Source organism: Brassica rapa, chromosome A09 (genome assembly GCF_000309985.2).
Source record: "Brassica rapa cultivar Chiifu-401-42 chromosome A09, CAAS_Brap_v3.01, whole genome shotgun sequence".
Lineage (NCBI taxonomy): Eukaryota > Viridiplantae > Streptophyta > Magnoliopsida > Brassicales > Brassicaceae > Brassica > Brassica rapa.
In genome coordinates, this window is record NC_024803.2 from 27,092,565 (window position 1) to 27,114,582 (window position 22,018).

The 22,018-nt window shown below is 34.4% G+C and overlaps 1 protein-coding gene and 2 pseudogenes across 1 annotated transcript; all 3 read left to right on the plus strand.

Moving 5' to 3' along the window:
* The first annotated feature begins 391 nt into the window (after nucleotides 1–391).
* Nucleotides 392–2,170, plus strand: LOC108869670 (annotated as a pseudogene).
* An 11,291-nt stretch (nucleotides 2,171–13,461) lies between these two features.
* LOC103840376 lies at nucleotides 13,462–17,454 on the plus strand (annotated as a pseudogene).
* A 902-nt stretch (nucleotides 17,455–18,356) lies between these two features.
* Nucleotides 18,357–21,972, plus strand: LOC103840377 (obg-like ATPase 1). Its single transcript, XM_009116877.3, has 12 exons — nucleotides 18,357–18,679; nucleotides 18,917–19,084; nucleotides 19,161–19,284; nucleotides 19,515–19,606; nucleotides 19,735–19,833; nucleotides 19,933–20,046; nucleotides 20,344–20,408; nucleotides 20,547–20,663; nucleotides 20,748–20,823; nucleotides 21,004–21,096; nucleotides 21,358–21,408; nucleotides 21,607–21,972. Exons 1-12 carry the CDS (start codon nucleotides 18,590–18,592, stop codon nucleotides 21,703–21,705), a joined length of 1,188 nt encoding a protein of 395 aa, XP_009115125.1. The 5' UTR covers nucleotides 18,357–18,589; the 3' UTR covers nucleotides 21,706–21,972.
* The last annotated feature ends 46 nt before the right edge of the window (nucleotides 21,973–22,018 follow it).

Consider the following 22,018-nt stretch of genomic DNA (forward strand, 5'->3'; position numbering starts at 1 on the left):
TAGAGCACCTGCCCAGATAGACAGAGGTTTAAAGTGGAGAAATATGTGGTCTCGACTTCAAGAAGATGATGATACTAGTCTTCAACTCCAACAAATGTCAACTCCAACATGCTAAAAACAAATTAGGATCTACAACCAAATTTAATTGTAAGCATTGAGGAAAGTGTGGCTATTTTGCGAATATGCAGGCACAATGAAGTTCAAAGAGATGTTGGGTTGAGATTTGGACGAAATAAAGACAATGTAAAAGGAAAATTTAAAGTTCTTAAAGCACAAAACTATTTGCATGCAATTATATCAAAACTTTAACAAGACAAGAACTATACCGAATTCCTGAAATATTTCAAGTACATCCAAAATATTATCCATTTTCAGTGGATTTGTTGGATCTATGAATGAGACTCATGTATGCATAAAATACCACCAAAATTACAAGGAATGTATTGGAATCAACATGATATGCATCGCTGAATATCATGGCAAACTGTGATCTCAATATGCTATTCACATATATATATATAATGGAGCACCATGATCTTGTCATGATACAACAATTTCCACAATGACACAAGAAACCAATCCTGAATATCCTTTGGCTCCGGTGGAAAAGTATTATGTCGTTGACTTGGGTTATCCAAACATGCAAGAATTTTTGCTCCATATAAGCCATCACGAAACAATGTTATCATATATCATATGTCTCAGTTCAACTATGGGTCTGCTCCACTGAATAAAGAAGAATTGTTCACTCGATATCATGTGTCTTTATGTTCAGTTATCGAGAGGACTTTTAAAGTTTGGAAGAAAAATCGATGATTCTTTGTGATTTTCCAAGATATAGTATTAACATATATAAATGAGTGATAATGACTATACTGAGATTGCATAATTTTATCAATATTTGAAAATTTTCAGAAGTAGATTTTGCTTAAATAATGTTAGAGACATGAGAATTCAACACACAAGGGAAATCTGATTTTCATACCGATTTGGATAACTTGGAAACAGTTAAGGTAACAAATGGAGGACATTTGACACAAATAAGAGATAATATTGCAAATCTGTTATGAGACAATCAATAAAATAAATTTATCTTCTGATTGTAATTTATTTGTACTTTATAAAATTATGTAAATATATATTTATAATATGAAGTAAAATATTATTTTATATTTTCTGCACCTTTTAAACATTTGTCACACACTATCTATTATTTTGGTCACAATTCACATATTGTTTTGAACCGCTTCCTTTAGACGATCCGTACTTGTCTCGCAATATACGTTTTTTACACATCGCATTTTCACTGCACCGCACTAATCAATCTGCTTGTTCCACACCACTCAAACTGCTGATACCATTCATAGTTTTATTAAAGTAAGAGAATGATGAAAACAAATAAAATATAAATAAAACAAATCCTTTTCCAGAATAATTGAGTGGAAAAATGTATTTAAATTTTGAGAAGATTACATAAAAAGACACATTTTGTCTTCTCTTTACATTCAAAGACACATTATGATTTTAGCACATTTTCCTTGTATGGTTTGGTACATTCAAGACTAAAATGCCCTCGTCTTATTTTTTGAAACAAGCAACAATTAAAGTAGCTATTTCTTTTTATGTTAATAAATTAAATGGTGCTAGGATATGGTGGTTACATAGCTGTGAATAAGAAATAATGGTTAGACGTATATGTTATGGAAGCATTGTTATTGTTGTGGATGTGATTGTTGTGGTTGGAGTACAAAAAATATAAAATTTCTAGCACATATAGTATAGATGTGATACGGTGAATAGGTCAAATATCTTAACTTGATAAGCATACATAATGTTTCATAATATAAAATATTTAGAAACTGCAAATATTACAAAAACATACATAATGTTTGGGAAGGGATGTATTGACAGGCGTGATGTGAACGAATTATTTGTGATGTGATCTAGTGATTTGTGGATGATGCAGTCATTGACTTTGTGGTTGTTGTCACTGGAAATGTGATGGATGATGTGATATATTGTTACACATATGTGGTTGTGATCATTAAGTTGTTATTACATATATTGATCTTTTTTTTTTTTATGTTGTTATTTGATATGTAAAAAACAAGTTTAAAAATTTTTACAACCATAAGAAATATAACAAATTGAAGTTGAACAAAAACACAAATGCAAAGAATGTAACGAGATGTCCATAGTTTTCCGTCCACATTTTTATGTCCATGCATTTTATATAATTTTAAAAATATATAAAATATATATATGAAAATTGATTTTGAAATATAGATTATATTTGCTTTATATATCTTAAAATTTGAGAAAACAACAAATAAGATAGAATATGGAATGAAGAATAATAACATTAAATAAAAAACTAAAATTTTTTTAGTCAAAGAAAAAAAGGCAACAAGATGAAGAAGACATAACGAGAGAGAGAGAGAGAGAGAGAGAGAGAGAGAGAGAGAGAGAGAGAGAGAGAGAGAGAGAGAGAGAGAGAGAGAGAGAGAGAGAGAGAGAGAGAGAGAGATTTTGAACATGTTTGTTCCAAGTTGATAAAGGATATAAAAGGCAAATAATAAGACAAATGTTTGTTCCAAGTTGAACGTGTACTTGAGTGATATTAGAAAATGAAAATGTGTCTTGGAATGTAATTTTTTCTAACTTTTTTTCATTCTGAATGAATATATTTGAGTGAGAAATTTACACCCACATACATTTTTTTACTTCTCAATTATACTTGAAGTCACTTTTGGATTGAGACACACACTTTGTTTGTTCTTTGTCCTTTCTACCCCTTCCACTAACGAAACTACATCAAAGAGTCTCAACTAAATTAATTACTTGTTAATAATTTAAAAATCAAAATAGAACTCCCTATAAACTTAAAAATCAAAATCACTTTCCCCCGATTCACAAACTCGTCTCAACTAAACTAGTCACATGATTGGAGCTTTCGAGCTTTTGGAGCAATCAAAATGAGGATCTTCATCTGTGAGCGGCTAAGTAAGCAGAGCTCGTAACCTCCACCTCTGCCAGAAACGGTGGTCAGAGCCGCCGCGTCTTCTTCTCTGTCGTTCAAAAAGGGAAATGGTCAAGCTTGGACCGAATACACCAACTCGAGCGAACTGACCTTCTCAAAACGCTCAATTCATGCTCACATGATGAAAGACTGAAACTCGGAGTGGAGAACAACGGTTCGAGCAGTTCGGGTCGACTGCTGCAATCAATTGAGGTTCACGATCGCTCAAGATCATACTTTTGAATATTTGCACATGTGGTCCTCGTAATTTTGCATTGCTTCGCTTTGAACCTCAAGCTTCCAAATACTGCTACTTTACTTTATATTCACCCAAAAAAAAATATTTTCTCTCCAGCCCTTTTGTATGCAAATTTTATTTCTCCACAAATCTATGAAGCCACATTTTATTTGTCCACAAATCTATTTTTTATTTGTCCACAAATCTATGCGTCCACATTTTTATTTGTCCACAAATCTATTTTATATGAATCCACATTTACACAATCCACTTCTCTATGCTCGAATATTACTATTTTTGTTCTTTGACACACACCATCCACAACTCATTCATTTAAATTAGACCGTCCACAACTCATTTGTTCAAATTACACTTCCACAATATTTGTCAGCAATACTTTGTCTATTTAATTCAATTTTAAATTTTATAAATATTAAGATATGAAAATAACTATATACATATGGATCTCGAAATATAGAAAAAAAATTATAATTTACAATATAGATTATATATCAATTTTTATATGATAATATGACATAATAATAAGAAGTAAAATCTGTTAGGAACAAGAAAACTTCTAATTCGTTGGAAACTAGAAAGAGAGTTACTAAGAAAAAACCAATTTCAAATATTTTTCTTAAAAAAATACATTTCATACTAGCCACCTGATCTACTTTCCTTTTCGAATCTGACGACCAATACTAAACCCAGTAATAAATGCATGTCGCCATCGTTATTAAATAAAACAAAAGGTACACTACCCCCGACCGTTAGATCTCTTTGACACTTTTAAACTTGTGGGTCAGATTATTGCATACCTATCCATTAACCAATCATCTTTAATGAGAAAAAGATTGACCGAAATATCTACAATTCAGTTACGAAAATCGTTCACTCACTTTAACCTAACCAGAACCAAACTACTAACTTAGGCTGAGAATGGAAGGCGGTAAAAAAGGTGTATGACACACAATTGGGGACCGCCCACTATTTTGCTCCATTCACAGATTCAACAACATATTTTAAGAAAGGTAAGAGATACACAAGTGGATGAAAAATTGTTTTGTTCTTTAGCTAAAAAAATGGGAGCACCGCTTTTATCACGTAAATGGAGTAATTCAAGTGAATCATCTATCTATTCACACAAACCAAGGCAAAAAAAAATATGTATCACGAAAATATAAACAATATATGTCTATAAATAGAATACTTGTCTTCTTATTGTACTCACAACTTTTTTTTTTTTTTTGTCATCGACTTATACAGACTCATACTGACTCTGTTAACCACATCGGGTGATCTGCATCCATGTGAACAACGAAAGACGATTGTGTCCTTGCACTGCGTGCGAGGTTATCCGCCTTGGTATTTTGCGTTCTTGGTACATAGATAATCTCTGATCGGAGGAAACTTGCTTTCAGGATTTTCAAATCTTCCAAATAATTTGCAAAAGCTGGCCATTCATCTGGTTCCGAAACCATCTTCACCAATTGAGAACAATCTGTTGCAAACGTGACCTGAAACTGCCGTAAATTCCTCATACACTCCATTGCCCATATTAGTGCTTCCATCTCTGCGTGGAGAGGAGAGAGACTAGCTCTAACATTTCGCGCCCCCAACAACCCATCAAATCCTACTAACATACTATACCAACCTTGTCTGGAGAAGGTATCATTTTCTTTCCAAGAACCATCTGTGAAACACCATCTGCCTGGAATCGCCGGGGGTGTCCTATCCTCCACAGTTTGTGTTGTCCGCTGTTCGTTCAATATCTGTGCCTCAACCCAAAGTGTTGATTCCGTTGCTGCCAACTTAAAGGTGTCCCTAGGATCAATGTCCAGGTTGCTAAAGACTTTATTATTCCTTCCTTTCCAAATGTACCATAATATCCAAGCAAACTGATGATCATCCATCTGAGGAAAGACTCTCCAAAAAAGATGATCCATGTTTGTGAAGAGAGAAGAGGTTGGAAAAATATCTGGATTTGATGGTATCTTTGAGAGAGCCCAAACCTGAAGTGCTGGAGGACATTCGAAAAACACATGGTTTATTGATTCCTCAGAGGCTCCACATCTTGCACAACATGTGTCTCCTTGTATTCCTCTTGCATGTAGATTCTTCTTAACTGCTATACATCCGGTCACCAATTGCCAAAGAAAATGTTTTAATTTTGGAGGACACCTTATTTTCCAACAGAAAGCCTTTAGTATATCGACGGTAGGTCCAATGAGTAATGGTGGTCTTATCTTGTCTGGATAAACTCGTTCTGCCTGATATCCAGATTTAACTGTATATTTTCCATTTTTTGTGAAGTGCCATCCATCTTTGTCTAACGTCTGAGTCCTGCTCAGTGGTATACTTTCTATAATTTTCACATCCTGCGGATCCACCAAATCCCTAAGTACCTGTAAGTTCCAAGTTCGCGAAGTGGTATTAATGAGGGAATCCACTGTAAGGTCTTGGTAGAAATTGTGTTGATTTTTATTGGCTGGTCTCGGGCGAGTGGTTGGGAGCCAGGGATCGTTCCATACAGAGATAGAAGATTCTGATCCCACCCGTTTGATTAGTCCTTTGTTTACCAGAGATCTAGCAGATACTATACTCCGCCAGCCATATGACAGAGAATATGAACGGATCGGTTCCAGGGGTGAGGCATTCCTAAAGTACCGACCTTTGAAGACACGAGAAAATAAGGTATTTGGCTTCTCTATCAGCCGCCACAACTGCTTAGCTAGCATCGCTGTGTTAAAATCCGTGATATCTTTGAACCCCAAACCTCCTTCATCCTTATCTACACATACTTTGTCCCATGATTTCCAGTGCATACCTTTTGTACTTCCCCCTGGACTCCACCAAAATCGTGCTACCGCACTCGTTAGCTTTTTTACGGTTGCCTTAGGCAAACGATAAACAGACATCACGTGATTTGGTAATGCCGTAACCACTGATTTAATAATCACTTCCTTTCCTCCCTTAGTAAAAAACCTAAAAGTCCACCCATTGACTCTGTTATTTAGTCGGTCTTGAACAAAGCCAAAAACTTGTATCTTGGACCCTCCGAGATTTTCCGGTAAACCTAAGTAAGATCCCATTCCTCCTAAATTCTAGATACCCAAAATATTTCTTAACTCCTGTCTGGCCGTTTCCTCAATTTTGTGGCCAAATTGAATGGACGACTTATCAAAATTTATAAGTTGACCTGATGCTGCCTCGTACTCCTTTAATATCCTGAGAATAGTTTGGCATTCTTTTTCCTGAGCTTTACAAAAAAAGAGGCTATCATCCGCAAATAGTAAATGAGATACTGCTGGACATGCCGGAGCTACCTTCATTCCCGTTAGTTATTGCCCTCTCTCTGCCTTTTTTATATTCGCAATTAAGGCCTCAGTACAAAGAATGAATAAATAAGGAGATAAAGGATCTCCTTGACGTAAACCTCGATGTGGAGTAATGAGTCCCCGTGGTTGTCCATTTAATAGAACCCGATATTGAACCGAGGATATACACTCCATCATTAGCTTAATCCAGTGTAGATCAAATCCCATCTTCTGTAGTAAGGCTTTGATAAAATCCCATTCCACTCTATCATATGCTTTACTCATATCCGTTTTAATCGCCATAAACTTTCCCTGACACGCCTTATTGGTTCTCAATCCATGGAACATTTCCTGAGCGATAAAAATATTATCAGAAATCAAACGTCCTGCAACAAATGCTGATTGAGTTTCCGAAATAAGAGAAGGGAGACATATTTTCAAACGCTGACACAACACCTTCGAAATAATCTTGTACCCCACATTACAAAGACTAATTGGTCTCAACTCCGTCATCCTGGTGGGCCTTTCCGTCTTTGGAATCATGCATATATTAGTAATATTTATCCTTGGATCCAAATCTCCAGAAACCAGAAAATTATTCACCATATCAACCAAATCATCTTTAATAATATGCCAAGAGTGCTGGAAAAAAAGAGCAGTCATACCATCTGGACCTGGCGCCTTCTCTGGATGCATCATAAACAAAGCCTCTTTGACCTCAGCTTCAGTCGCTATTCTTAACAATCGTTGATTCATCTGAGGTGTAATACCTGGTGTTACCTCTGAAAGGAAACTATCAAACTCTGATGGCGAAGTGGTAATAAATAAATCTTCGAAATAGTCTACTGCCACTTTCTCCATCCCATTATCCCCTGTGATCCAATTTCCCTCAGCATCATGTAGTCCTACAATCCTATTACATACCCGCCTTTGCTTGGTTAAAGCATGATAGAATTTTGTGTTAAGATCCCCAGATGAGTGCCATATATTCCTGCTTTTCTGATGCCAGTACTCCTCTTCATCCTTATATGCATCTTGTAACTTCCTGGATACTTCCAAAATATCATCATGTGACCTATTATTATCTGTTTGTACCTCTTCGAGAGCTTTCTGTAAATCATTTATTTTTTCCTTTCCATAAGGAGGATTATTTTTCCGCCATTTAGCAATTTCATGGCGACAATTACCAATTTTTGCCACTATACCTTCAGATTGTCCTGCCCTATAGTTTGATCAGCCCATTGTAATTGATTCCATTAGTCCTTCTTGACCAATCCACCTCTTATCAAATCGAAACTGCCCTTTCCTCCTTGAAACTTTATCTTCTAAATAGGCCACCACCGGCCGATGATCAGACGCCACCATCCCTAAATATTCTGTATAAGAGCACGGAAATAGAGTGTGCCACTCCTCGTTTGCTAAAGCGCGATCTAGACGACATCTGACCGTCACTGCTTCTTTTCCTTTTCCTCTTCTTCCTTGCCATGACATTTTATTTCCCCGAGCCGGAAACTCCAATAATCCACTGTTTCGTATCATATTATTGAAAGGAATAAAAGATTCTGGGCTTCTCAAAGATCCTCCCTCTTTCTCATGGTTTCCAGTGATCTCATTTAAATCGCCAACAATGAACCAAGGCTCAGAACGTGAGAGCCCATATCTAGTTAACCTTTCCCACACTTGTTCCCTCAGTTTTTGAACTGGATCACCATACACAAAAGTTAAATAAACTACCTTTCCAAGAGCCACCGCTTCCACATCTATCATTCTGTTACTGGAATATAAAATCTTAACCTGATACTCATTGTTATAAAATAGAGCTAATCCACCACTTCTCCCAACTGGATCCACTGTAACCAGATTATCGAATCCAATATGTGCTTGAAAGTTTTGAACAAACTCCAAAGCTTGCTTTGTTTCTGATAAAAATAAAAAATCTGGTTTATGTTTATACCAAATTTCCCTTAAATAACTGATGGTCCAATTGCTTCCCATGCCTCTACAATTCCAACTAAGTACTCTCATTAAAAAATATTTGAAAAAGCCTTTCCAGGCTAGATAAGCAGATGTGAAGAAACCTTACTTGATGAGCTAATATATACAATCCTGCTAACAAAGATATCATAAGATGACCATATTGCAAACCCAATAATTTTAATAAGCGAATTATCATTGCCATTATAAACCGAAAACCCATCCAAATGTGAGCTCCTTTCAATAAACGTCTTATTTGACAAGCTCCATAAAATTCATATATATTCTTGTTTGAAAACAGTCCCAATCGAGCTTGCCCACAAACCTTTACAGTTACTTGACGTGCCGTACAAGTCATCAAGAAATCCACACCAACATCCATGCTCCAAAGACAAACCTGCCCTAAAAGAGACGTGAAAGAGACCAATTCCCTTCCTTCTCCGCTCTCGATCCTCACCACAGTACAAAATACATACCACATGTCATGACATAATGAGGTCAAACTGCCAGAGATGTCATCCCGTGCTAACCATAGAAACGAACAGTTTCGAGTCAAGCCCTCTGCGACACCTAATTTAAATTCAAACACCAATAAATCTGTATCTTTCCATTGCTCTTGTACACAGCCAGAGGACACATCAACATGATTCTCCGTAACTTTGCACAACCAAAACCATCGTAGACCATAGATCCATGAACCAAAAACACCAATTTTATTCCTTAAAAAAAACTTGACCAGAACACTAGACCAGAAAAAAGAACTCAAACGACTACTTAACCATAAACACCAGATATTGCTCAGTGAGCTTACTTGAAAAACAGAATTAAAAAAACACAAACTGAAAACCATCACACAAACCCGCGCTTCTTCATCTTCGTAATCCATATAAATCTTCAATTTTTGTTAATGGGAGGCTTGGGGTTTGAAGTACCCTGCTCCGCTCCATTCTTCATGTCATCGCCTTGCTTCATGCCATCACCTTGCTTCGTGCCATCACCTTGCTTGGGGTTGGACTTGCTCGCAAGACGTTTGCGCGGTGAAATTAATGAATGCACCATTCTCATCTTAGAAGTTCCCACTACAAGTGGCCCTCCTCTGAAGAGCTTCTTTTTAACTCCCTTGTTCTTTTCTCCCCCGCCCACATTCTCAGCCTTTTCCAACTCTCCCTCTTCACTCACAACTGAATCAAAGCTTTTATATTTCAAGCAATACGCTTAGCTATTTTTACTTTGGTCCAGAACATCAGCGGAAGACTTCTTTCCAGCATCAACATTTTTTTAAATCCAAAATTTTATTAATTTTTCTGAAAAATTTGTGAGGTACGTATGTTTCACTTTTTTTTTACTTTAAATAGATGTTTGAATTGTAAGTAACATGTTAGTTAATTTAATTAATAATTACATTATTAAATGATTTGAAGTACGTAAATAGTTAATAGTTATATTTCAAACACTATGCTTAGATATTTTTTTTGGTACAGAACATCAGCACAAGACTTCTTTCTATCATCAGCATCTATAAGAATCCAAAACTTTATTAATTTTTCTGAGAAATTGGTGAGGTACGTATGTTTCACTTTTCTAATTTTCACTTTAAATAGATGTTTGACTTGTGAGTAAAATGTTAGTTAACTTAATTAATAATTAAATTATTAATTATTTAAAGTACGTAAATACATAATAGTTATATGTTTTGTAGTATTATATTTTATGTAATTATATTATTAGTTTAGAATACAAATATTTAGTAAAACTAACTATTATTATATGAAAATATCTGTAATATATATATATATATACATATATATATATATAACTAGTGCTTTTATCATAAATTGAAATGAGATAATATCACTAGTTTTTTTTATTTTCTGTAGTTATTTTTATTTTTATTTTTATTACATTATGTATGATGTTATTTCATAGATATATATTAGTGTATCACATGTGAAACTTTAAAAGAATTTAAAGTATTATATTGTCACTATTGCAAAAGAAAAAAGACGTCATTGAATGCTATTCTTTTAGTTATGGTGTTATTTTATGAAAGGTTTGTATTAATGTTTTTATAGTTATTTTTATTTTAAATCTACTTGAGTAAATAAAAAAATCTGTTAAAATTTGGTAAAAATAAAGCTATAAGGTTTTGTTACAAAAATAATTAACAATGATGTTTTCTCTACAAAATAATTCAAATAAATTAATAAATTGTGATTAAATAAAACTAATTATTGTATTTTTAAATTCATAGATATGTCATCTAATTGTCGGCAAAGCTTAAATTCTCAAAGGCAAGCAGACACCAATCTTCTTAACGAAACATCAGCACGGGTAAAATATTTGTGTTTATCATAATATATTATATCATGGTTGAATTAAAATAGCAAATTTATGAAAATTTGTAGAATGGAGCAAACTTCAAATGGACATCTAGCAGTCTTCTTAGATTGCTTGAGCTATATTATCAAGCTGCTGATATGAATAACTATCGTATTAAAGATCCTACTCCGTTTGCTAAACAGTTTATGGTTGAAAAATTTAACCAAGAGTTCGGATTAGATATAACTTATAAGTTTTTCAAAGAAAAACTTGATACCATGAAAAAAAAGTACAAGAAATACAAAGAGCTTCTAAATTCAATTGGTATATCGGTTGATCCCATTACGTCTGAGATTGACGCTTCTGAATCATGGTGAAAAGATCGTGAAGTATTCATAATCTTGTTCACATTTGATATATATAATTGATTAATGTACAAATATAATCTAAAATATATGTTTTCTAATTGTATCAATAGACATGTAAGATTGTTCATGCATTTAGATGAAAGCCACCACAAGGATGGGATATTATGGAACGTTGTTTCAGATTATATAATGTCCAGTCACAATCTCAAAATTCGGCCAGCCAAAGAAGAGAAGAAATGAGGAATGAAGATGCAAATGAAGATATGTTGTATGAAGACACATATGATGGTGAAATGTGAGACGATCAAGATCCAGACACACAAGAAAACGAAGAAGTATATCGTGTTAACATTAACGATGAAACCCGTCCATCAAATAAGTTCATCCGTGCACAACCACGTAAAATCTCTGCGACGGTTGATCCAATTCAAATACCTGGTTCAAGAGTCCAACAAAGAGGCAAAGCAAGACGAGGAAGTACTTCACAAAGACCATCAGTAAATTCAGTTTTACATGGGAGTGGTTCACGAGGAAGTAAGAAAAAACAATCATTTGAAACTACCCTAACAGATACAATGGTTGGATTTCGGGATTTCCAGCGCCAAAGTTTACAACAATTACGTCCAAATTCGTTTGATCAAGAAGACTACGATGATTTTGATGTGGCTGTGTAGATATTTGAATCGATGGGGCTTCCAAATGACACCAAACTTTACTGGGCGTGCATTAACGAATTTAGGGAAGATACATTCTGGCGTAAGTATTTTATTGATAGGGCTGAAAACACTTTTGAAGAAAAGGTTCAGTTCTTATAAGCTTTAACTGGATTTACACGTGATGATCAATACATGGGGAAGCGATTAAGCTCTGGCAAACCTTTCGGGAGTCCAAGTTCTGGTGGCATTCATTCTGGTAGTCCATCATCTGGAGGTAATAATTCATGGGGGCAAACCGCAAATGGTCATTGGGGTCAACAACAACGGACTTCGCATTGGGGTACCCCACCAGCTGCTCAACAGTGGGATACACCACCAGCTGCTCCACAGTGGGGTGCACCACCAAGTGCACCACCAAGTGCTCACCAATGGAGTACTCCACCAAATTCTTCGCAATGGGGTACAACAGCGAATGCTCAACAATGGAGTTCACCACCGGTGGCTCCACAATGGGGTTCAACATCAACTGCTCAACAATGGAGTTCACCACCAGTAGCTCCATAATGGGGTACAACATACTCTACTCAACCTTGGAGTTCACCATCAAATGATCAACAATGGAGTTCACCTCCAACGAATGTGCAGTATGGATTTTCACTTGAAACTCAGACTAAAAGTACAAGAATTGCTGAAGAAAGAGTTGTAGAAGAAACACCAGTGCCAACTTCAACCAACAGTCAAAGAGGAGTATCACCTACACAAATGTCTCGCACACGTAAATCAGGAGGATTGTTCATTATTTGGCGAACCCAGCGAGGACCTAATTTAAATGAAACTCATCAAACCGATTCAGAAGATGAAGCTTAGTTCAATATTTTATGATTCTAATAATAAAAATGTCTTGATTTTATTTGAGATTTTATTTGTGTTTGTGTAATATCTGTGATTTATTATGTGTAATCCAATCGTCCATTTTTTTCATATCAATCTAAATTTTTTTTAGTCTTATTTAGGTTTTCCGTATATGCCAAATGCGGTGACAAGGAGTTCAGTTTCTAAATTATGAAGAAAGAGTTGAGTTGTGGAATTTGGAGAATGAACAATTTGAAGAGTTAATTATTCAACCAGCATTGAGTTACTACAATAGATATTTTGTAAGAGGACAAGTCCAAACAGATAATGGATTGGGGTGGGAAAATATTTGGCATCGGTTACAAGAAAATCATGCCGCTTGTCTTCAGTTACTACGAATGTCACTTAATTGCTTCAGAACATTGTGTCATCAACTAGAAGCAAGATATGGACTACAATCAATAGTGAATGTAAGCATTGAAGAGAGTGTGCCATATTTGTACGAATATGTGGGCACAATGAAGTTCAACGAGATGTTGGATTACGATTTGGCCGAAACCAAGAAACAGTGAAGAGAAATTTTTTTGAAGTGCTTAGAGCGACAGAGTTACTGGCTTGTGATTATATCAACACTCCGACATGACAAGAACTCCATAGGATTCCCGAAAAACTTATGGATGGAAAATATTGACCATTTTTTAGTGAATTTGTTGGAGTAATGGATGGGGTTCATGTGTATGCGAAGGTCAAGCCAGAGTTTTAAGGAATGTATTGGAATCGACATGATAGAACATCATTAAATATCATGGCCATTTGTGATATAAATATGTTGTTCACATATATTTGGAATGGAGCCCCAGGATCTTGTCATGATACAACAATTCTTACGATGGCGCAAAACAATGATCGTGAATTTCTTTTTCTACCAGCAGATAAATATTATGTTGTTGACTCTGGCTATCCAAATAAACAAGGTTTTCTTGCTCCATATAGATCTTCACAGAACATGGTGGTTCGGTATCATACGTCGCAATTCAAAAATGCTCCTCCTCCTCGGAACAAGTAGGAATATTTAAATCGTTGGCATGCATCTTTGTGTTCAGTTATTGAAAAGACATTTGATGTTTGGAAATAGAAATGGAAGATTCTTTGTGAGTTTCCAAGATATAATATTGAAGTTCAAAAAAGAGTGGTATTGGCTACAATGGGTCTGCATAATTTTATTAGAATTTCAAATTCTATAAATGATAATTTTGATGAAATAATGGGAAAAACACATGTTGGCAACACCGAAACGGAGACTGATACTAATGAGATGGAAGCACCAGATATAGCTGATGAAGATTTAATGACGAATATTAGAGAACAAATTGCTAATGCATTAGGGGCCAATAAAAATATTCTGTAATATTTTTTTACTAATGTTTTTATTTAAATTTATGTTATGTTTTTGTTTCAATAAAATATTATTTATTTGTTGCATTTGTTTTTAAAAAAAATTGTAACTGAAAATTAAATAAAAAGTTTCTATTTTGTAGAATGAATTATGAAATTATAATCTGAACCATCTTTTATACGCTTTCACAATTCAAACAAATATTTCAGACCGCTAGATCCGCTCGTTCCGTAACATTTGATCCGCTTTCTCCATTCGGAACCTTAAAGTGAATGCATAATGAGAAACAAAAGGATAGGTGTCCCATTAAAATGTGTCTTCTGCTCAATGTGTCTTTACATACTAAGAGTTTGAATGGAGAGATGATAAAAGACGGTTCCTCCATCCTTAATGGGTGCTCCACTTGTGCATTCACAATCACAAAACTGTTGATAATAAATCATGAAAAGTGGGTGCTCCACTTGTGTTCAGAAATACGAATTGCATTGCAAAAAAATAAGAACTACTTTTACTTCAAGATAGGAGTGGAACAAGTGGGTGGGCACACAATTCAATGAGGATAAAACAATTTTTAATTTTAAGAATATCAATTTTGTTTGACTATAAATAGCATGCATATGATACAATCTCACTACAAAAAAACTTCATCTTTCTCTCTTTGCTATTTGTAAAATGTGTTCTTCCGCATTCTCCTTTCCACTATTTATTAAGGTACATTCATGTATATGTTTATAATTTATGGTAATTAAAATGAATTTAGTTAATTAATATTATATAGTTATTTTTTAATTAGGTTAAACAAATTTTAGCAACATAATACTTTGGCTGTCAAAAAAAAAAGCAACATAATACTTTGAGTTTACTTAATACAATATAAATTTATAATAATAATATTTATACTAGTAAGTAAAATAATTACACAAATTTGATGCATTACATATAATTTTAATTGAACCTAGTTATAAAAAGAACTACAATAACTTTATTTTGTAACTTAAATATATAACAAAAAACTAAAATTATGTATAGTCTTTTTGTTATACATTATATGAAAATTTTATAGTTTAAATATACATGTAATAAATATACCTATTTTATTTAAAAAATGTGATAATTATCGTTATATATATTTACATGAGCATGAGTATCCATATATTACATATAAGATATATCATTTTCTATATTAATAAGATTTTGTATAATTTCAGTATCTAGAATATTATATATATGTATGTTACGTTACTTAAGAACAATAACATGTGAAATAAAATTTTACACATGCATATCTAAACTAAAAACAAAATATATACAACAAAAATAATTTGAAGAAAATATATGCAAATATTGTGATAATTTGAAAAATATAAGCAAATATTGTGACATATATAAAAGTATTGCTTAAATCAGCATTTAGTTTTAATATAAATCATACAGAATATTGAATTTATTTATATAACATATATTTTTTGAATTTTAATTGCAGGTATGTCTAACCGGCAATAAAATAAAAATTCTTCTACGCATGGTGATATAAATCTTCCTACCGAAACAGCATTGCGGGTAAAGTATTTTATATTTATTTACGTAATATTGTCATAATTACGTAATAATATTTAAACTTTTAAAATGTTTGTAGAATGGAGCTAATTTCAAATAGACTCCTTGCAGTCATTATCGATTGCTTGAGTTATATGATCAATCTCTTAAAATGAACAATTACCGTATAAAAGATCATACACCTTTTGCCAAACAGTTTATGGTTGAAAAATTTAACGAAAAGTTCGGTTTAGATATAAACTATAAGTTTTTCAAAGAAAAACTCGATACCTTAAAAAGAAGTACAAGTAGTATCGAGAGCTTCTAACTTCAACTGGTATCTCGGTTGATCCTATTACTTCTGAGATTGATGCATCTGACTCATGGTGGAAAGATTGTGAAGTAAGTATTCATTTTTTTGTATTGATAATTTATTTACCATATATAAATATAAAATATTTTAAAATATTTATTTTTTATTTATTTTAATAGGCATGTAAGATTGTACATGCATTTAGACGAAAACCGCCACACGGGTGGGAGATCATGGAACGTTGTTTCAAATTATACAATGTCCAATCCCAATCCTAATATTCCGTCAACCAAAGAAGAGAAGAAATGATGAATGAAGGTGCCATTAATGATGAAGATCAGTTGTAAACCTTTGGTGGTGAAATGTCAGACAATGAAGAGCCAGAGATGCAAGAAAACAAAGAAGTGTATCGTGTTAATATAAATGATGACACACGTCCTTCAAATGAGTTCACTCGTACCCATCTGCGTCATAGTTCTGCAGCGGTTGATCCGATTCAAATTCCTGGTTCAAGAGTTCAACAACAAAGCAGAGGAAGACGAGGAAGTTCTTCACAAAGATCATCGATACCTTCACGAGTTCTACATGGAAGTGGTTCAAGAGGAAGTAAAAAAAGTTAGTCATTTGAGACCACCCTCACAGATACAATGACTGGATTTAGAGAGTTTCAACGTCAAAGTTTACAACAACTGCGCCAAAATCCGTTTGACCAAGACGACTATGAAAATTTTGATGTGGCTGTGAAGATATTTGAATCGATGGAGCTACCGAATGACACAAAATTCTATTGGGCGTGCATTAACGAAAGTATTTTATTGATAGAGATGAAAGTACTTTCGAAGAGAAGATACAATTTCTACAAGCATTAACTGGATATACACGTGATGATGATTTTGTGGGCAAGCGATTAAGCTCATGTAAACCATTTGGGAGTCCAAGTTCAAGTGGTTTTCATTCAGGTAGTCCATCTTCTGGTGGTAATAATTTTTGGGGGCAAACTTCAGCTGGCCAATGGGGTCAACATCCAGGTGCTCAATAATGGGGTACGCCACCAGGTGCACAACAATGGGGGCACACCACCAACTGCTCAGCAATGGGGTACACCACCTAATGCTCAGTAATGGAATGCACCACCAAGTTTTCAGCAATGGGGAGCATATCAGAATACACAACAATGGAGGAGCTCACCACCGGTGGATCAAATTGGGATTCATCATCAAATTCTCATCAATGGAGTTCATCATCTAATCATTCACAGTGGGGTTCATCGCCAAATACTTCGCACTGGCCTTCTTCGACAAATGTTCAACATGGATTTCCGCTTGAAATGCAAACTAGAAGTATAATTTGAATTTACATTAGTTTTGAATTTATTTGAATATTTAAAAATTGATATTCTAGTTACCATTTAAGCAAACATAACAGTACTATTTTTTCTGCAAAATAAACAAAATTATTTTTAATCATTCCAAATCATATATATATATATATATATCTAATTGTAGAGTTCAAAATTGTTATACTATATTTAAATTAAATTTTCTAATATATTTCAAAAAATTATATTTGTACTTAAAACCTTGTTTAATTTATATACATTATTTAAATTAAATTTTCTAATATATTTCAAAAAAATTATATTTGTACTTAAAACCTTTTTTAATTTATATACATTATTTAAATTTTATACAGTACTTTGGTCAGCTTTATACAAGAATTTATATTCAAATTATATTTTGAATAAGAATTTGTATTCAAATTATATTTTGAATAAGAATTTGTATTCAAATTATATTTTGAATAAGAATTTATATTCAAATTATAAGATAAAAATATAATAGAATTATGTTTTACTTTTAATTCAATCTAATTTTGTTCTATTAGATGTACAAAACATAATATAAATTATGTTTCTAATTCAATCTAACAGTTTTATAATAATTCTATTAAATAATTAAGTTTATCAAATCCTATATTTTGATTTTTTTCATTTTTAAAGTATTTTTTAAAATAAGTTTTTTTTAATAATTAAAATAAGTAGTATTATAAAATTTATGTAAATTAATTTAAATTTAAACAGTACTTTGAACCACTTTTTATCCACTTTCACCATTCATACATAAGTTTAAAACCGCTAGATCTGTACTTGAACCGCTAGATCCACTTGAACCACTCTTGTTCCGCTCGATCCGTTTGATCCGTTAGATCCGCAACGCTTAATCCGATAGATCTGCAATGCTTGATCCGATAGATCCGCAACGCTTGATCTGCTTTTCCCATTTGGAGCCTAAATGAAACTCAAATGTACCTTCTATAGTAAACAACTCATTTGGAGTAAGAACTTTTACTCTTAACATTTGCTACTCTTTTTTTTTTGGAGCAACATTTGCTACTCTTAGTTTGGGGGTAAAAAACTGCATCCGGCAATGATTCGAGGTAAACCGGGAAATGTCCGTAAAATTTAGACCGGTCTGAGAGCTGCGCTAAATCCTACTCTTTAACCTAAGAGCATCGCCGTTTAGCTTCCTTCGTTAATCAGCAAAAAAATCAAACCCGAGAATATCTCTCTCAACTTGTTTAGTTCACATAAAGAGGAGAAAGATGCCTCCAAAAGCCAAAGCCAAAGACGCAGCAGGTCCCGTAGAGAGGCCTATTCTCGGCCGTTTCTCTTCTCACCTCAAGATCGGAATCGTAATGTATCTCTCTTTTTATCAGAACGGAATCTTAGATTTGCCCATCGCAATATTTTCATCGATTGAAATGTCTTTTGTTACACTTATGAGTATTTATTTATTTACTGAGGGAAATGAACATACATTTTGTGATTCGTTGAAGATATGATTTGGTTTTTACTCTCCTCTAGGTTAAGTTTGATTGTAGAGAACCATGCATGTAAACTGACCATGGCATTTGTTTCCGTCATCTCAGGTTGGTTTACCAAACGTGGGAAAATCTACACTTTTCAACACTCTTACAAAGCTCTCCATCCCAGCTGAGAACTTCCCCTTTTGCACCATTGAGCCTAACGAGGCACGTGTCAACATCCCCGACGACAGGTTCGACTGGCTCTGCCAACTGTACAAGCCTAAGGCTGAGGTCTGTTTACTTGTTGAATCTTTGAATGTTTATGTTTCTCATAGCTGACTTTGTGCCCATTGTGTTCCTCTCTCAGATTCCTGCTTTCTTGGAAATTCATGACATTGCTGGTCTTGTTAGAGGCGCTCATGAAGGACAAGGGCTTGGAAACAACTTCTTGTCCCATATTCGTGCTGTTGATGGCATCTTCCATGTTTTGCGTATGTTTCTTTTCCTCCTAGTCCATCTGAGTTTTGTCTGATTTGTGGTTGAGATGCTGATTTCATTCATATGTCTTTATTTTTTGTTTTCTACCCTATAGGGGCATATGTATTTCTCTTGAATGCATCTTCTGTACATCTGTTCCTGAATAACTGAATGATCTTTTTTAATAGTAAGATATCTTGTCAGTTCTATTCTGGTTAGTAACTTTTCGTCTCAACATGTGCAGGTGCTTTTGAAGATGCTGATATTATCCATGTTGATGATATCATTGATCCTGTTAGAGATTTGGAGACCATTACTGAAGAACTCCGACTCAAGGTGAGAATAAACTCTATTACAACTATTGACACCCGACATCTTTGAACTCTTGAATATATTTACGTCTGCTGGATCTTGTATCTATTGTTGTTTGGGTAACCTACTGAACTAACTCGGTGCAACTTTAGGATATTGAGTTCATAAAAAATAAGATTGAAGATGTCGAGAAGAGCATGAAGAGGAGCAATGACAAGGCGCTAAAAGTTGAACTTGAGCTCTTGCTAAAGGTATGCTTATTAAGTGTTAAACATGCAGCCTTTGTTTGTCAATGTTATTGGTCATTAGCTATTAATTGGCTGAAAAAATATTGTACATCTTGGTAACAGGTAAAAGCTTGGCTGGAAGAAGGAAAGGATGTCCGTCTCGGGGACTGGAAAGCAGCTGATATCGAGATCTTGAACACTTTCCAATTGCTTTCTGCAAAGCCCGTTGTTTACCTGGTGAGTAATCTTCAATGTTCATTTCTTTGTGTAATACCTTCTCTGTCAGGATAGACTATGTTACTTTTTTGATATCATGGTCTGTCTTTTTTCAAAAGAAATGCTCGCACCAGCTTCTAAATTGTTGAGGCGTACTATTTTCCATAACACTTCTGGGTCGCAAATTTAACCATAATGTATTCTTTAGCTTTTTCTGACTCTTTGCCTTACATATTTGTATTAGCAAAATGTTTAATCTCCGCGTAAGAATTGTAAAGGCATGTTGATCACTGAATGCTCTCAAATTTGAACTCACAGATTAACATGAATGAGAGAGACTACCAGAGGAAGAAAAACAAGTTCTTGCCCAAGATTCATGCTTGGTACTTACTAATATCCCTTCACAAACTATGTTGAATAATATGTTAACATTTTCCCCCTCTCTTGCTGCAAAATTATCTTCTATACTTCCTTTATTATACTTCTCCGAAACTAAATATGTCTATGTCATCGTTGTTTAGGGTTCAAGAACACGGTGGTGATACTATGATTCCTTTCAGTGGTGTTTTTGAAAGGAGTCTCGCTGATATGCTTCCAGACGAAGCAGCAAAGTATTGTGAGGAGAACAAACTGCAAAGGTTCGTAATAAAAGAACGGCATAGGCCCTTTTCAATTGAATAAGAGTGAATCTAATGGGCTAATGGCCATTGCTGCTTTGACAGTGCTCTTCCAAGGATCATCAAAACTGGATTTTCAGCCATTAACCTTATATATTTCTTTACAGTTGGGCATGGTGAGGTATACAATCCCACTTTCCTAGTAATTCACTTGGCTACACAATACTCTGGCTGTAGTCTCTATTTCTCTTAGAAGTTGTTCTAAGCATTATTTTTTTCTGTAGTGAGCTATTCGATAGTGTAAAGTCAAGTAGGTGCATTTGCTGGAATTTGATCCATCAATGATATTTTTTCTTTTCAGGTGAGGTGCTGGCAAATACGACGGCAGTCAAAGGCTCCTCAAGCTGCAGGGGCCATTCATTCTGATTTTGAGAGAGGGTTTATTTGTGCCGAGGTCACCTCTCTTGAATCTTTTCATCTCAGTAGTTTTTTCACACCCTAGAATTTACTTGTGCCAAGCCTTTTCCCTCCTAGTGTTGATGATTTTTTTTTCCTGTTAAAAGTGTTTCCATAATCTTATTCAACTTCTTGTTGATTTTCTATTAATGATTTGGATAGACGCAGGCTTGTAGATATCAAAGTAGAATCCTCATGCAAACCATATATAAATTAATATTTGTTTACCCGGGTTGAATGCGTGTCCATATTATCACAGGTTATGAAGTTTGAGGATATCAAGGAATACGGCAATGAAACTGCCGTCAAGGTACTTATCAAACTCCATTTCCTCCCCATTGCTCTAAGGTTTGTGGAGTAGTAGCCTCTAAGCAAAGACACGCCGCAGTATATTTGTTGAAGATGCGGCACGAGTTAAAATAAAACAGTCGCATGCTGATGAAAATCTCTATGATTCACGGATTTGACAGTTTTAAGTCTAAACTTCAATCATGTATAACTAATGCAGGGAGCAGGAAAATACAGACAGGAGGGGAAAACATATGTTGTTCTGGATGGAGATATCATTTACTTCAAGTTCAATGTTTCCGGTGGTGGCAAGAAATGAGATTCCATCTTGTCTAACCCATCCGTGGTATCCTCCCAGGATCTTGAAGCTTTATACAATTCCGAGAGAGGAACCAAACTGTATTTTTTGTTATTGACAGTTGCAGTTTTATTTTTTTTATTTGGTTTTTCCAAACACAAACGTGTCTGTAACTCTTGTTCCTTTCTGCAGTTTCCTTGAGACAGAGCTTTAAGCCTGCTTGTTTGTAGAACCATTTCAACACTGTTTTGGAACCTGAAGTGATTGTGAGCGAAATAATTTGAAATAGAGAAATGTTTCTTCTGATGCAAGTGGAATGACCTGTAGAAGAATC

Coding starts and splice junctions, on each gene's coding strand:
- LOC103840377 (XM_009116877.3), top strand. CDS start 18,590: ATGCCTCCAAAAGCCAAAGCCAAAGACGCAGCAGGTCCCGTAGAGAGG. Junction 20,047..20,343: donor CAAAGCCCGTTGTTTACCTG/GTGAGTAATCTT, acceptor TTGAACTCACAG/ATTAACATGAATGAGAGAGA. Junction 20,824..21,003: donor TTACAGTTGGGCATGGTGAG/GTATACAATCCC, acceptor TTTTCTTTTCAG/GTGAGGTGCTGGCAAATACG.